Source organism: Oryctolagus cuniculus, chromosome 14 (assembly GCF_051225735.1).
Source record: "Oryctolagus cuniculus isolate XC-2025 breed Fujian yellow rabbit chromosome 14, ASM5122573v1, whole genome shotgun sequence".
In the NCBI taxonomy this organism is placed as follows: Eukaryota; Metazoa; Chordata; class Mammalia; order Lagomorpha; family Leporidae; genus Oryctolagus; species Oryctolagus cuniculus.
The window spans coordinates 39,755,428-39,767,641 of NC_142880.1; the positions used below are offsets into that span (position 1 = coordinate 39,755,428).

The following is a 12,214-nucleotide window of genomic DNA, read 5'->3' on the forward strand; positions in this document are numbered from 1 at the left end:
TGTCCGCATTGCGCATGCGCGAGCTGCTGCGCTCTCTCGCGAGAGGAAGGTGTGTTCTGGGTTCCGGCGTGGTCTCTGCCGGTTGCAGGAAAGTAACTCCTGCTGCTGAACCATGGCGTCCGTGGGGACCCTCGCCTTCGATGAATATGGGCGCCCTTTCCTCATTATCAAGGATCAGGACCGCAAGTCTCGTCTTATGGGACTTGAAGCTCTCAAGGTAAGGGGCCCGAAGACGCTCGTGGCGGGCTAAGGGGAGGCGGCCGCGTCCGGGGCTCTGCGCCTGCGCAGGGTGGGCCGCGGTTTTCGCCATGTGCTCCCCGAAAGGTCGAGAATCGCCTCACCCTGGGCGCATCTCGCTCTCCGAATGTTGGGTCCGGCGGCCCGCGAGCGCCGTTAGGGCCGCCCCGCGCTGAACCCCGCGGCAGCCCCTGAGAAACGGGGTTCGCCCTGCTTTCGCGAGGCCGTGGTCGTTGACAGCGTGTGCCTCTGTGCGTGGCCCAGTCCTGGGTGCGCGCTCGTAAAAACACGAGATCCTTCAAAGGAGAGCGCAGCCGTAGCGGGAGTGGGAGATGGGCGCGTGTGACGAGTGGGTACGGGGGCGGCCAGGCGTAAACAGGGGGTCCCAGCGGGGCCCAGCCGACTTGAGGTCGCAGCGGTTCCCGAAGCTGCCAGCCCGGGACGCCACCCCGACGGAAAAGGGCTTCCCCGCCGAGGCTGGGGTGGGCGGAGGGAAGAGGGAGGAGGGCCAGCTGAACTCATGATTGACAGGGTGCAGAGGCTGGGGGGCGCGGAGGGCGCGGAGGACTTGAGCAGCCCGGGGTCCGCCCTGAGCTCCCTTGGGGGCTCGGGGTTGTGCTTGGATCCGGAAGCAGCACGGTTCCCCCACGGACTCGCAGCCTCACTCCCAGGGCGGGTCGTCTCTGCCGAGCCGGGGACTCGGGGCTGTTTGTTTCCCTTCCAGGGAATAGGGCTCAGGCTGCTGGTATTACAGATTTATTCCATTGTTGAGTTCTAGGGATCCACGGAGAAAGCTCCAGTACACGCACCACACGTAAAGCATAATTAAGCGACAGCTTGTTGTGTGGTACCGCCGTAAACTGAGACGGGTGTTCGCAGGATGCTGCAGGGTCGCATACGACTGGGTAGCTGGACCGTGATTCGGGGCCGCGGTCTAGAGCTGCTTTCTCAGCGCGGCTTCGCTGACGCCTGGGGCCAGATCACTGCCCATTCGGGGCCCTGGCCCGTGTAGATGTTAAGCACTTGGCCTCTGTCCACTGTGCCGAGGTTCCCCCTGCCCAGTTGTACCAACCAGAAGTTGTCCTGGGAAAGAATTCCCGCCACCACCACTTCCCTAGAGTGTTATTTAGGTTTCTCGTTACACTGACCTGTAACTCGGCATGTATTTAAGGCGTAATTGTGTTTTCGCAGTTGGACCTTTTATGTCTTCTGTAACCTGCCAGGTGGATGACCACCGAGCCGCCTTGGGGAGTTGCTGTGTGTGAGGGGCGGCAGCTAGGTCTCGATCCTGGAGCGCTTTGAACTCGAGTGCTGAGACACTAGGGATCGTGGAAGCCTTGGAAGTCGTGAGCAGAGCATTTGAGCGTAGTTAGCCGGCGGATTGGTTGCCTGGTTGTGGGGAATTTTAGGGGAGGTGGGTTCAGTGGTCCTGGGATTCTGTGGTTGCTTTGGGTCTGGTTAGGCTGATGATGGCAAGGAGGGAGAGAAAGGAAGCGCAGACCAGTTACCTGTGGAAACGGGGAAGGGTCTTTCCCAGGCGGAGTGGAGGGGCAGGATGCTCTGCCAGGAAGACTGTTGGCGGTGACTAACACCCCCCACCACCACCACCCAGGACTGCTCTACTCTGGGAATGACTGAACCTGCACACAAGGTGCAGTGAGCGGCACGTTCTCCTCAGAGTGTAGACGTCAGTCCCGAGGCCTGTTCACAGCACTGCCTGGATTGGTGTGGTTGAGTACCAGGCTCTGTGTTGGGGTCATGGACTTGTTCCTGGCTCTCCTGCAGAGAAGTGGGACCAAAATATGTGAAGAATTGAAGGCATCAGGAAGAGAAATGACATAAACCAAGACTTGAACATTCTCATGGGTGAAGGCTATAAGCACTTTTTCCCCCTTGTCATTTAGATCCTGAAACGAAATCTGTGCTTTATTGAGACTTTTTCAGTTAAAAATGGCAGTGTGTTCTATCTTAACGCAGTAGTACCTGGGACTTGGGCTCTGAACCTGAGTAACCCAGATGAAAGCAGCTGAGTTTGCAGTCGCGCTGGCGGGGTCCTGTTGGGTCTGCAGTGTGGGTGTGTAGACTCCGCGGAGCTGCAAGTGGGTGGAAGAGCGTTTCTTCCACTTTCCTGAGCAGCTGGACGAGGTGTCTTCCTGTCTGCCAAATCCCTCACCACCTTTGTTTTCTGCCTCTTACTCTCTCTCTCTAAAATATTTATGTCTTGTACTCAGTGTAGTAGCTAGGGGTGGTGAGGAAAACAAATCACTCTGATACAGCTATTCGCCCTCCTTAAGAGGTTGCCAACTTTGGTCCGTAATTATAACTTGGAATTTCAGCAGAGTGGAGGAAGGGTATTTTTTTGTTTTTAAGATTTATTTTATTTATTTGAAGAATTAGAGGTAGAAACAGAGAGAGAGGGGTCTTCCACCTGCTGGTTCCTTCCCAGATGGCCGGAGCTGAGCTGATTAGGAGCCAGGAGCTTCTCCCATGTGGGTGCAAGGACCCAAGGATTTGGGCCATCCTCCACTGCTTTCCCAGGCATCATTAGCAGGAAGCTGGATCAGAAGTGGAGTAGCCAGGGTTTGAACTGATGGATGCCGGCGCTGCAAGTCGGGGATTTAACCTGCTGAGCCACAGCACTGGCCCCAGAGGAAGGTTTTTAAGCAAAAGAACAAGCTGGTTAAAATGGCAGGCTACCTGATTATGTGCATGCACAGAATCACTCCTACTAACTAAATTGGTAGTCATTTGTAAGGACGTGGCTTCTTTCAGAATCAGTTGATCTTAAGAACTTGGACAGGCAAGGATGACTGCTGTGTGTGGGTTATATATCGGCTCAGCTAGTTGAAAGAAGTGTGTTTGTGCAGTAAGCTGTAGCATGACTGTTCAAGTGCCTCTCAGGTCAGACTACGTGCAGAAACACCTGCCTCATTGATGTGTTGAGGGGTAAGGGATTTGTCCAGGACACTTGGTCCTGTTTCATTTACATAAGAATCGTGTACTGAAGCCAGTACAGGGTGGCCATCCCTAATCCAGAAATCTGAAATCCTCAGAAACCCACAGCTTTCTGAGTACTGACAGGATGTTCAAAGATTTTGGATTTGGGGGCATTTCAGATTGCTTTCCTCAGTCTTTAGAGTCTATAAAATATTCCTAGATCCAAAAAAATTGAAAATCTAAAATATTTCTGACCATACATTGTGAACAAGAGGTTCTCAACCCTATCCTAGAAGTTGTAAAAACTTCTAGAGAACAGAAACTATTCTGAGTGATTTGTGATCATCAGCTGTATTTTACTAACTATTGAATATATTATGCATCAGTTGTTTACTGTTAATTGTTGAAGTCATGTGTAATGGAATATTTGATTTTTCTGTTTCCTTTAGTCTCATATAATGGCAGCAAAGGCTGTAGCAAATACAATGAGAACGTCACTTGGACCAAATGGTAAGAGTCTGACATTCTGTGTTAGAAGTTTTAAATCATAAAATAATCTGGACGACCTTGTCACGGAAAGATGGAGGTGGGCGCATCCTGACAGCCAACACAGCCAAAGCTTTGGGGCACATTTCAGACATCTTAAACGCAGTCATGACCCGAACATGCATGTAATTTCAGGGCAGACCTTTTTTTTCCACTTGTCATTTCAGTAATGTTTTCACAAAATCAGAGCTGTTATTTTTTGAGAGTAGTACTGTATTTAGTGAAGCCCCATAATCCTTTTTTACCATTTCTCTGACTTCAGCCATTTCAGTTAATTTCCAGCATTTTGCTTTATATTAGCCAATCTAAAAAATATTGTTGATATTTGTTGAATTACTTGTTCCTGATAAACTGCATAGACCAGAACTGGCTCAGGAGGCCTAACTTTTTTATATTTTATAGTGCTTGGTACTGGCTGCAAATTTTTTGTGCCCAGAGACCTTCTTTTTTTTTTTTTTTTTTTTTTTTTTTTTTTGACAGGCAGAGTGGACAGTGAGAGAGAGAGACAGAGAGAAAGGTCTTCCTTTGCCGTTGGTTCACCCTCCAATGGCCGCCGCTGCAGCCGGCGCACCGCGCTGATCCGATGGCAGGAGCCAGGAGCCAGGTGCTTTTCCTGGTCTCCCATGGGGTGCAGGGCCCAAGCACCTGGGCCATCCTCCACTGCACTCCCTGGCCATAGCAGAGAGCTGGCCTGGAAGAGGGGCAACCGGGACAGAATCCGGCGCCCCAACCGGGACTAGAACCCGGTGTGCCGGTGCCGCAAGGTGGAGGATTAGCCTATTGAGCCACGGCGCCGGCTACCCAGAGACCTTCTAAGCGCTGTTGTCTTTTCAGGGCTTGATAAGATGATGGTGGACAAGGATGGCGATGTCACCGTGACTAATGATGGTGCCACCATTCTGAGCATGATGGATGTCGACCACCAGATTGCCAAGCTGATGGTCGAGCTGTCCAAATCCCAGGATGACGAAATCGGGGATGGCACCACAGGAGTGGTTGGTAAGAAAAGGCAAAATGTGCTCTCTCATCTCGGAGGTATCACTTAGAATCTCAGGGCTGCCATGCCTGCCCAGGGAAACCGCCCAAGGTAGAGAAAACATGTGTTCCACACTTGTGACAGTGATACAGAGAGGGGATGGGGAGCCAGGTGATAGGAAGGGACAGTCACTTGTAGCATGTCATTGTCGACTGGATGAGTGGATGCTGGGGCGGGGGGCAGTATTTGTCTTGTGTGTTCTTAAGCTTTGGGTGTTTGGGATGACTTCGGGAGTTTGATTATGGATCACTTGTTATCTAATAGTTGGGTCAGTGTTGGGTTTCCATATAAAACAGGGATATTGCGGTGATGTGGGAGAATGCCGTTGTTCTCTGCTGTCTGCTAAAATATTTAAGCTTGGGTATTTAACATGGGGGCTGTGATGCCACTGGAGACCCCAGTGTCCCATATCAGAGCACCTGGGTTTGAGTCCCTTCTCACTTCTACTCCCAGCTTCCTGCGAACACGCACCCTGAGAGGCAGCAGGGCCCCTGCAGTCCATCTGGGAGACCTGCATTGAGCTCCCAGTCTCCTGGCTCCAGCCTGACCTAGTTTGTGCTGCTGGGGTCTTCAGGGTTATACCAGAGGATAGGAGAGCTCTCTCTGTTTTGTCTGTATTTATGTCTCCCTTCCAAATAAATAATCTGTAATCTCAACGTGTCATGATTTCTGCCACTAATTCTCAAATACTTGAGCTGAAAAACTAGATGCATGTGTTGAAAAAGCATGGCTCAGTGTTAATAATAAGTAAGAAGACGACAGAAAGGAAAACCTGAGGTGCCTTTTCTGCAGGTAATCTGTTTGCCAGGCATTTGTTGGGAACCATTGTGTGCCAGGCACTGTTCCAGGTGTGCTAGCATCCCTGAGGGTCGGCAACAGAAAGAGACCTGTTAGACCCCTGCTGGAACCAGCGGAGGCTCTCCTTTAAAAGTAGGCAGCCTCAGCTCCTGAGACGACTTTTAGCCTAACTCTGGGACCTGGTCATTTCTGAGGTCCACCTCATTTCATTGGTTACGGGGAGCGTTAAGTTCTAAGATTCTTCCTAAACTGAGTGCTGCCTTGTGTGCAGTGCTGGCTGGTGCCTTGCTGGAGGAGGCTGAGCAGCTGCTGGACCGGGGCATCCACCCGATCAGAATAGCCGATGGCTACGAACAGGCTGCCCGCATTGCCATTGAGCACCTGGACAAGATCAGCGACAGCGTCCTTGTGGACATGAAGGACACCGAGCCCCTCATCCAGACGGCGAAGACCACCCTGGGCTCCAAAGTGTACGTGCTGGTGGGAGGGGCCGGCTGAGCCTTGGTGGAGGAGGCCACTTGTGTGCCTGTTTGGGAAAGCTGCGTGAAGTGGTCACTGGTGATTTAGACGGGTTTGATGAGCAGTCTGTTCAGAGGATGAGAGTTCAGAAATGGCAGCCCCGTCTTCTGTACTTGGTGCTGGGCTGGGGGGAATGGGGAGTATGCCACGGTGGGCTTCCCTGTCAAGGCCCTTCCGTCCTCAGAAATGGCGTGCTTCCTGCCTTTCCCATTCTATTAAACTTGTGAAATGCTAGTGGAAGTGTTGACTTTTGCCGTAGACTGTGGAGATTTACAGACATTCCTAACAGTTGTAAATGCTCGGTCTCAGAGTTGGTGAAAATGAAAGATGCGTTTTTTCCTTCATGTGAGTCCGTGGATCCCAGACGAGGAATCCAGCCCCAGGCGGTGGAGAAGGCGGGTGGTGGTACCATCCCTGTCTTGAAGGCAGGACAGCCTTGCTCCCATAACTGTGCAAGTTCCTGGTCACCGTGTGGTCTGCTTCGGTTCCCATGACCGTGAGACGGAGGTGCCGAGCGTGTGCTGTGCTGTTTCATCAGGGTCAACAGCTGTCACCGGCAGATGGCTGAGATCGCGGTGAATGCTGTCCTCACAGTGGCAGACATGGAGCGCAGAGATGTGGATTTTGAGCTCATCAAAGTAGAAGGCAAAGTGGGCGGGAGGCTGGAGGACACTCAGCTCATCAAGGGCGTGATCGTGGATAAGGATTTCAGTCACCCACAGATGCCGAAGGTAAGTCGCTGCCTGCCACAGCTTGGCCCTGCCTCTCAGTTCTTAAATCCACTGCTTAAAGTGTCGTTTTCCTCGCAGAGAGTGGAAGACGCCAAGATCGCAATTCTCACTTGTCCATTCGAACCGCCGAAGCCGAAGACCAAGCATAAGCTGGACGTGACCTCTGTGGAAGACTTCAAAGCCCTTCAGAAGTACGAGAAGGAGAAGTTTGAAGAGATGATTCAGCAAGTGAGTCTCGTCATGGTGCTGTGCAGTGGGAACTCAGGTGCGGGTGGTTAGACGGGTCAGCGCGGGCACTTCCCTGGTATCCTGACACTTGGCTCTGTGGCCACAGGTGACGTTCGCACTGTCGTCTGCCCTCACCTTGAAGTATACAGGTAGTAAACAGACACAGTGAGAAATGCAAAAATGTCAAAGGGGAGAATGTTAAGTGGTGACGAGTAGGGTGATTGGAAGAATGGGCACCATTCCCTGGAGCCGTGTGTTAGGTTGTGCAGATCTGCTGCTCCAGAGGGGCGGGGCGGGGCAGGGCTGGGCATGCCGCGTGGAGCACACCACCAAGTGTGACCTGAAGCAGGATCCCTGGCAGAGTCGTTAGAGACTCACCCTCGAGAACCCCTGGCCGTGACGATTGGATGGGACATTATTTACTGTAGCAAGCACACCAGCAGGCATTTTAATAAGTAAAGGACAGTGGTGAGAGAACCCACCCTCGTGCCCCTGCAGGGAAGGGCAGTGGGGCTGGGCCCACGGCACTGCCTGCGAAAGGGCTCTAGGAAAGGGATGTAGGGGCAGAGCCCTGGGGAGGAGGTTCGGGGCCCTGCAGGGCTGGGTGTGAGAGGAGAGTCCCGGGCCATGCCAGGCTGGGTGACTCCTGCTGCCAGCCTGAGTGGGCGGGGCTGCCCCGTCACAGTTGTAAAGATAAGCCTGGTGTCTGAGGTATACTGTGGGGAGAAAGAATGAGTGACGAGTAGTGACCCAAAGAGGAACTCGTAGGGGACTGTGAGGTCCAAGAAGGCCCCTTTCCCATTTGAGAGGAGAGGGAAGTGACTGGCATTCTGGGAGGAAGTGGGACAGGTAGGTTCTTGGTGGGGGTGCAGGGTTGGCCTGCAGCCAGGATGTGGGAACACTGCCTGTGAAGTGTGCTGTGGAACGGCCTCAGGTCCAGGGAGTTGGGGAAGGAAAGAAGTGTGGAGATTGTGATCTGGGAGGCCGGGTCAGCACAGGCAGCAGGGATTGTGGGGCACAGTGCAGTCACCACGGGGAGGGATGGGCTGTTCCAGCCATCTCCTCCTTGGAGGAAGAAGGGGTCATGCTAGAAGCAGGACTGCTGTCCAGTCAGCTGAGACCAGCTCGGTGCACTCTGTGATGAGAGCACACCCCAGGGAGACACCTCCAAAGGTGCACCAGCCTGTTGGCTCAGGGCGAGAGGGAAGCTTCGGTGACAAATCTTTTGCTTCACTATAAAAGTGAGAATCAGCATGAATTGTTGATTTTTTTTCCTTAAGACTGATTGATTGATTGATTGATTTGAAAGATAATTACAGAAAAAGATCTTCCATCCTCTAGTTTACTCCCCAAGTGGCTGCAACAGCCTCAGCTGGGCCAGTCTGAAGCCAGGAGCTTCTTCTGGGTCTCCCACACGGGTGCAGGGGCCCAGGCACTTGGCCATCCTCCACTGCTTTCCCAGGCACAATAGCAGGGAGCTGAATTGGAAGTAGAGCAGCTGGGACTCGAACAAGTGTCCATATATGTGATGCCTGCGCCATAGGCAGCAGCTTTATCCACTGTGCCACGGCACCAGCCCCGACTGTGGTTTTTATAAAGCGTGGTTCTGAAAATGATGCCTATTGGTAGAAATGCATTTGGAGTGAATAGAAAAGTAGCGACTTAACATTTTCCTTGCCTCTTCTGTGCTGGGGGGTGGGGGGAGGGGGTTATTGCGATGTGCCCAGGTCACACCCACCTGTGCATCTCCCCCTTTTTCTGCAGATGTTGCAGCAGAAAACATAGCTGCCTGTTACTGACATGATGTGGCGTTCTTTTCGCAGATAAAGGATACTGGTGCTAACCTTGCTATCTGCCAGTGGGGCTTTGATGACGAAGCCAATCATTTACTTCTTCAGAATAACTTGCCTGCAGTTCGTTGGGTAGGCGGGCCGGAGATTGAGGTAGGGAACTGCCTGTGGAAAGGCCTTTCTATGGGGAGGGTTGAGCTTAGAGCACGAGTGCATTTAGGCACTCGCTTTGGATAACCACGGCATGCCCAGGCTTGCCAGATGGGAGAGAGACAGGTGCTGGGCCCTTTGTCCTGGTTTGAATGAGCGGTGCTGTGGGTTTGAGGTGTCTCAGGGCTTTTTGAAATGCTTTCCATGTGTCTTCTCATTGCCTTTCTGAGGCGGGCAGTCTAGTCCCAGCCCTGTTGTCAGTCAGGTGGTAACCACCGACTCAGGTGCCAGTGGGGAACCTGAGCACACATTCTGTTGGGTCTTCTCCGCAGCCCAGTGGCAGTTAACTCATGAGCTGGGCCCAGAGGGGAGACCAGGCTGCAGGCTTGCGATGCTGGGATACACAGTGTGGGAGGAGCCAGGACCCCCAGATCTTCAGAACATGTTCATTTAAAAGGTTCCTTGCATTGAACTTGAAGGGTTTTAGCAGGAGTGGGGCAGTAGTTCTAGTAAACAAGAGTCCAAGATCAGGGTTGACTGATTTGCAGTCCAGTTTTAACTGTCTGCTGACTGTGTCTTGTCTCCCTGACGCACACCAATGTAGCTGATCGCCATTGCCACAGGAGGACGGATCGTCCCGCGATTCTCAGAGCTCACACCTGAGAAGCTGGGCTTTGCTGGGCTTGTCCAGGAGATCTCATTTGGGACAACCAAAGACAAAATGCTGGTTATTGAGCAGTGTAAGAACTCCAGAGCTGTGACCATTTTCATTCGAGGAGGAAATAAAATGGTGAGAATTCACTTCACATTGTTTCTGATCTTGGTACATCGTTTGCCCTTAATGTATTTATCAGGTAATTGCCTTAAGAAAAAGTCACTTTTCTCTGAGAAACATTAAGTATTGTGGTGTCAGATGGCTGAAGACCCTGTTGGTGTTGGGTTTGCAAGGCACATTTGCCTGTGGTCATGTCCCACCTAAATGACCATTTCCAATCCCTCAGTTCTTCAAGAACAAATTTTTGGCACATTGTGATGAATGAATTGTGATGTTTTCCTGGTTGAATTTTCACTCCCTTGCTTGATGGTATGTCCTGGAATGAGTCACTGTGGCTGCCTCTGAATGGTAGCGACATTGTGGGGAGGAGAGATGTGACAGTAGAAATCATCTGAACAAATGAAGGTTGTGTAAGTAACTGCAGTGTACTATCTCCATTTGTTTGTTTTGGAATTTATTTTGAAAAGCAGAGATGGAGAGAGGCTGGTGCTGTGGCGTAGTGGGTAAAGCCACTGCCTACGGTGCCTGCATCCCATATGGGCGCCAGTTTGAGTCCTGGCTCTCTGCTATGGCCTGGGAAAGCAGTAGAAGATGGCCCAAGTCCTTGGGCCCCTGCACCCGCATGGGAGACCGGAAGAAGCTCCTGGCTCCTGGCTTTGATGGATCAGCCCAGCTCCGGCTGTTGCAGCCATTTGGAGAGTGAACCAGTGGATGGAAGATATCTCTGTTTCTCTGTAGCTCTGCCTTTCAAACAAATAAATCTTTTAAAAAGAGAGAAATCTACCATCTTCTGGTTTATTCCCCAAACTGCTGCAAAGACCAAGGCTGAACCAAGCTGAAGCCAGGAGCCTCTTCCAAGTCTCCTCTTTGTGTGAGCAGAGTCCCAAGCACTTGGGCTGGCATCCTCTGCCTTCCCAGGCACGTCAGCGGGGAGCTCTCCATTATTTTTAACCAAGATGGTTTTAATGGGAGCTGTTAGGAATGTAGAGTAAACTGTTGCCAAGTTTGGGCTCTGAAATGAGTAGATCTTGACGACATTAATTCAGACAAAGCTCTTCTCCAGATCATCGAGGAAGCGAAACGATCGCTGCACGACGCTCTGTGTGTCATCCGGAACCTCATCCGTGATAACCGTGTGGTGTATGGAGGAGGCGCCGCGGAAATATCCTGTGCTTTGGCAGTCAGCCAGGAGGCAGACAAGGTAAAAGAGGGAGACCGCGCGGAGACCTTTCTAGATACTTGTCTCAGGGCATCCTCGCCCCTGTCTCTGTAGCGTTTCTCAGCCCTCTTCAGCCATACGGTGCTTGACAGCAATAATTAATCTCTGAAATTCAAAACTGATTTATATCATAACTTAGAGTAAAAAGAATTGCTTTGCTCTGAGACATCTTTATAACCTTAGTCTGCAGTGGCATTTTTTGATAGATTAAAAGTAGTCAAAGGCCGGCGCTGCGGCTCACTAGGCTAATCCTCTGCCTGCAGCGCCGGCACACCGCGTTCTAGTCTCAGTCGAGGCACCGGATTCTGTCCCGGTTGCCCCTCTTCCAGGCCAGCTCTCTGCTGTGGCCCGGGAGTGCAGTGGAGGATGGCCCAAGTGCTTGGGCCCTGCACCCCATGGGAGACCAGGAGAAGCACCTGGCTCCTGCCATTGGATCAGCGCAGTGCGCCGGCTGCGGCGGCCATTGGAGGGTGAACCAACAGCAAAGGAAGACCTTTCTCTCTGTCTCTCTCTCTCACTGTCCACTCTGCCTGTCAAAAAAAAAAAAATAGTCAAGATGGCCTCAAAGTGTAAGCTGTTTCCGTACCACTGCCAGGCTGCTCTGGTTTGCCGAGTGTCCTTACCGCTTCCGTGTGCCCTTGCAGTGCCCGACCTTGGAGCAGTACGCCATGAGGGCTTTCGCCGATGCCCTGGAGGTCATCCCCATGGCCCTTTCTGAAAATAGTGGCATGAACCCCATCCAGACCATGACAGAAGTCCGAGCCAGACAAGTGAAAGAGATGAACCCTGCTCTGGGCATCGACTGTTTGCACAAGGGAACAAATGGTGAGGACAGAGGGCCTGGAGGCTGGGAAGAGCCTGGTTGGGCGACCACATCCCCTGAGGGCCTTGTGCTGCTGCACCTGGGGAGGGAGGAGGGCAAGTGGGCACCATGCAGAGGGGCGGAGTCCCTCTTGGGGACCTGATCACCTCTGGGGCCCCGCCCCCATCCCCACTGTAGTGTCAGTGGTATTTCAGCCTGAGTTTCAGAGGGCACAGCTGTGTTTTATTCAGACTGAATAATTATACATGTATGGCTGAGTGGTGTGTAATATATGCCATGGGACTCTGTTCTTTTTTAATATTTAAACATAGTTTGGGTGCTCAAGTCCTGAATTTTATGATTACCTTAAGAAGTCCTTAAGACTGATAGTCCGGGCCGGCGCCGCGGCTCACTAGGCTAATCCTCCGCCTAGCGGCGCCGGCACA

At 52.1% G+C, this 12,214-nt stretch overlaps 1 protein-coding gene and 1 long non-coding RNA gene across 2 annotated transcripts in view; one reads left to right on the forward strand and one right to left on the reverse strand.

The window, feature by feature from the left end:
* The first annotated feature begins 58 nt into the window (after positions 1-58).
* Positions 59-12,214, forward strand: part of CCT5 (chaperonin containing TCP1 subunit 5) — a 13,593-nt gene continuing 1,437 nt past the window's right edge. The window contains exons 1-10 of the mRNA XM_002714099.6: positions 59-217; positions 3,624-3,684; positions 4,555-4,719; positions 5,826-6,024; positions 6,612-6,804; positions 6,883-7,032; positions 8,856-8,975; positions 9,577-9,762; positions 10,811-10,948; positions 11,611-11,791. Coding sequence (XP_002714145.1) covers positions 113-217; positions 3,624-3,684; positions 4,555-4,719; positions 5,826-6,024; positions 6,612-6,804; positions 6,883-7,032; positions 8,856-8,975; positions 9,577-9,762; positions 10,811-10,948; positions 11,611-11,791 — 1,498 coding nt within the window. The 5' untranslated portion in view covers positions 59-112. The remainder of the gene's footprint in view (positions 218-3,623; positions 3,685-4,554; positions 4,720-5,825; positions 6,025-6,611; positions 6,805-6,882; positions 7,033-8,855; positions 8,976-9,576; positions 9,763-10,810; positions 10,949-11,610; positions 11,792-12,214) is intronic.
* On the reverse strand, positions 2,592-4,662 carry LOC149122303 (uncharacterized). Its single transcript, XR_016220076.1, has 2 exons — positions 4,530-4,662; positions 2,592-4,160 (listed from the first exon to the last, which is right to left on the reverse strand). It is a non-coding gene; the product is annotated as an uncharacterized LOC149122303 (long non-coding RNA).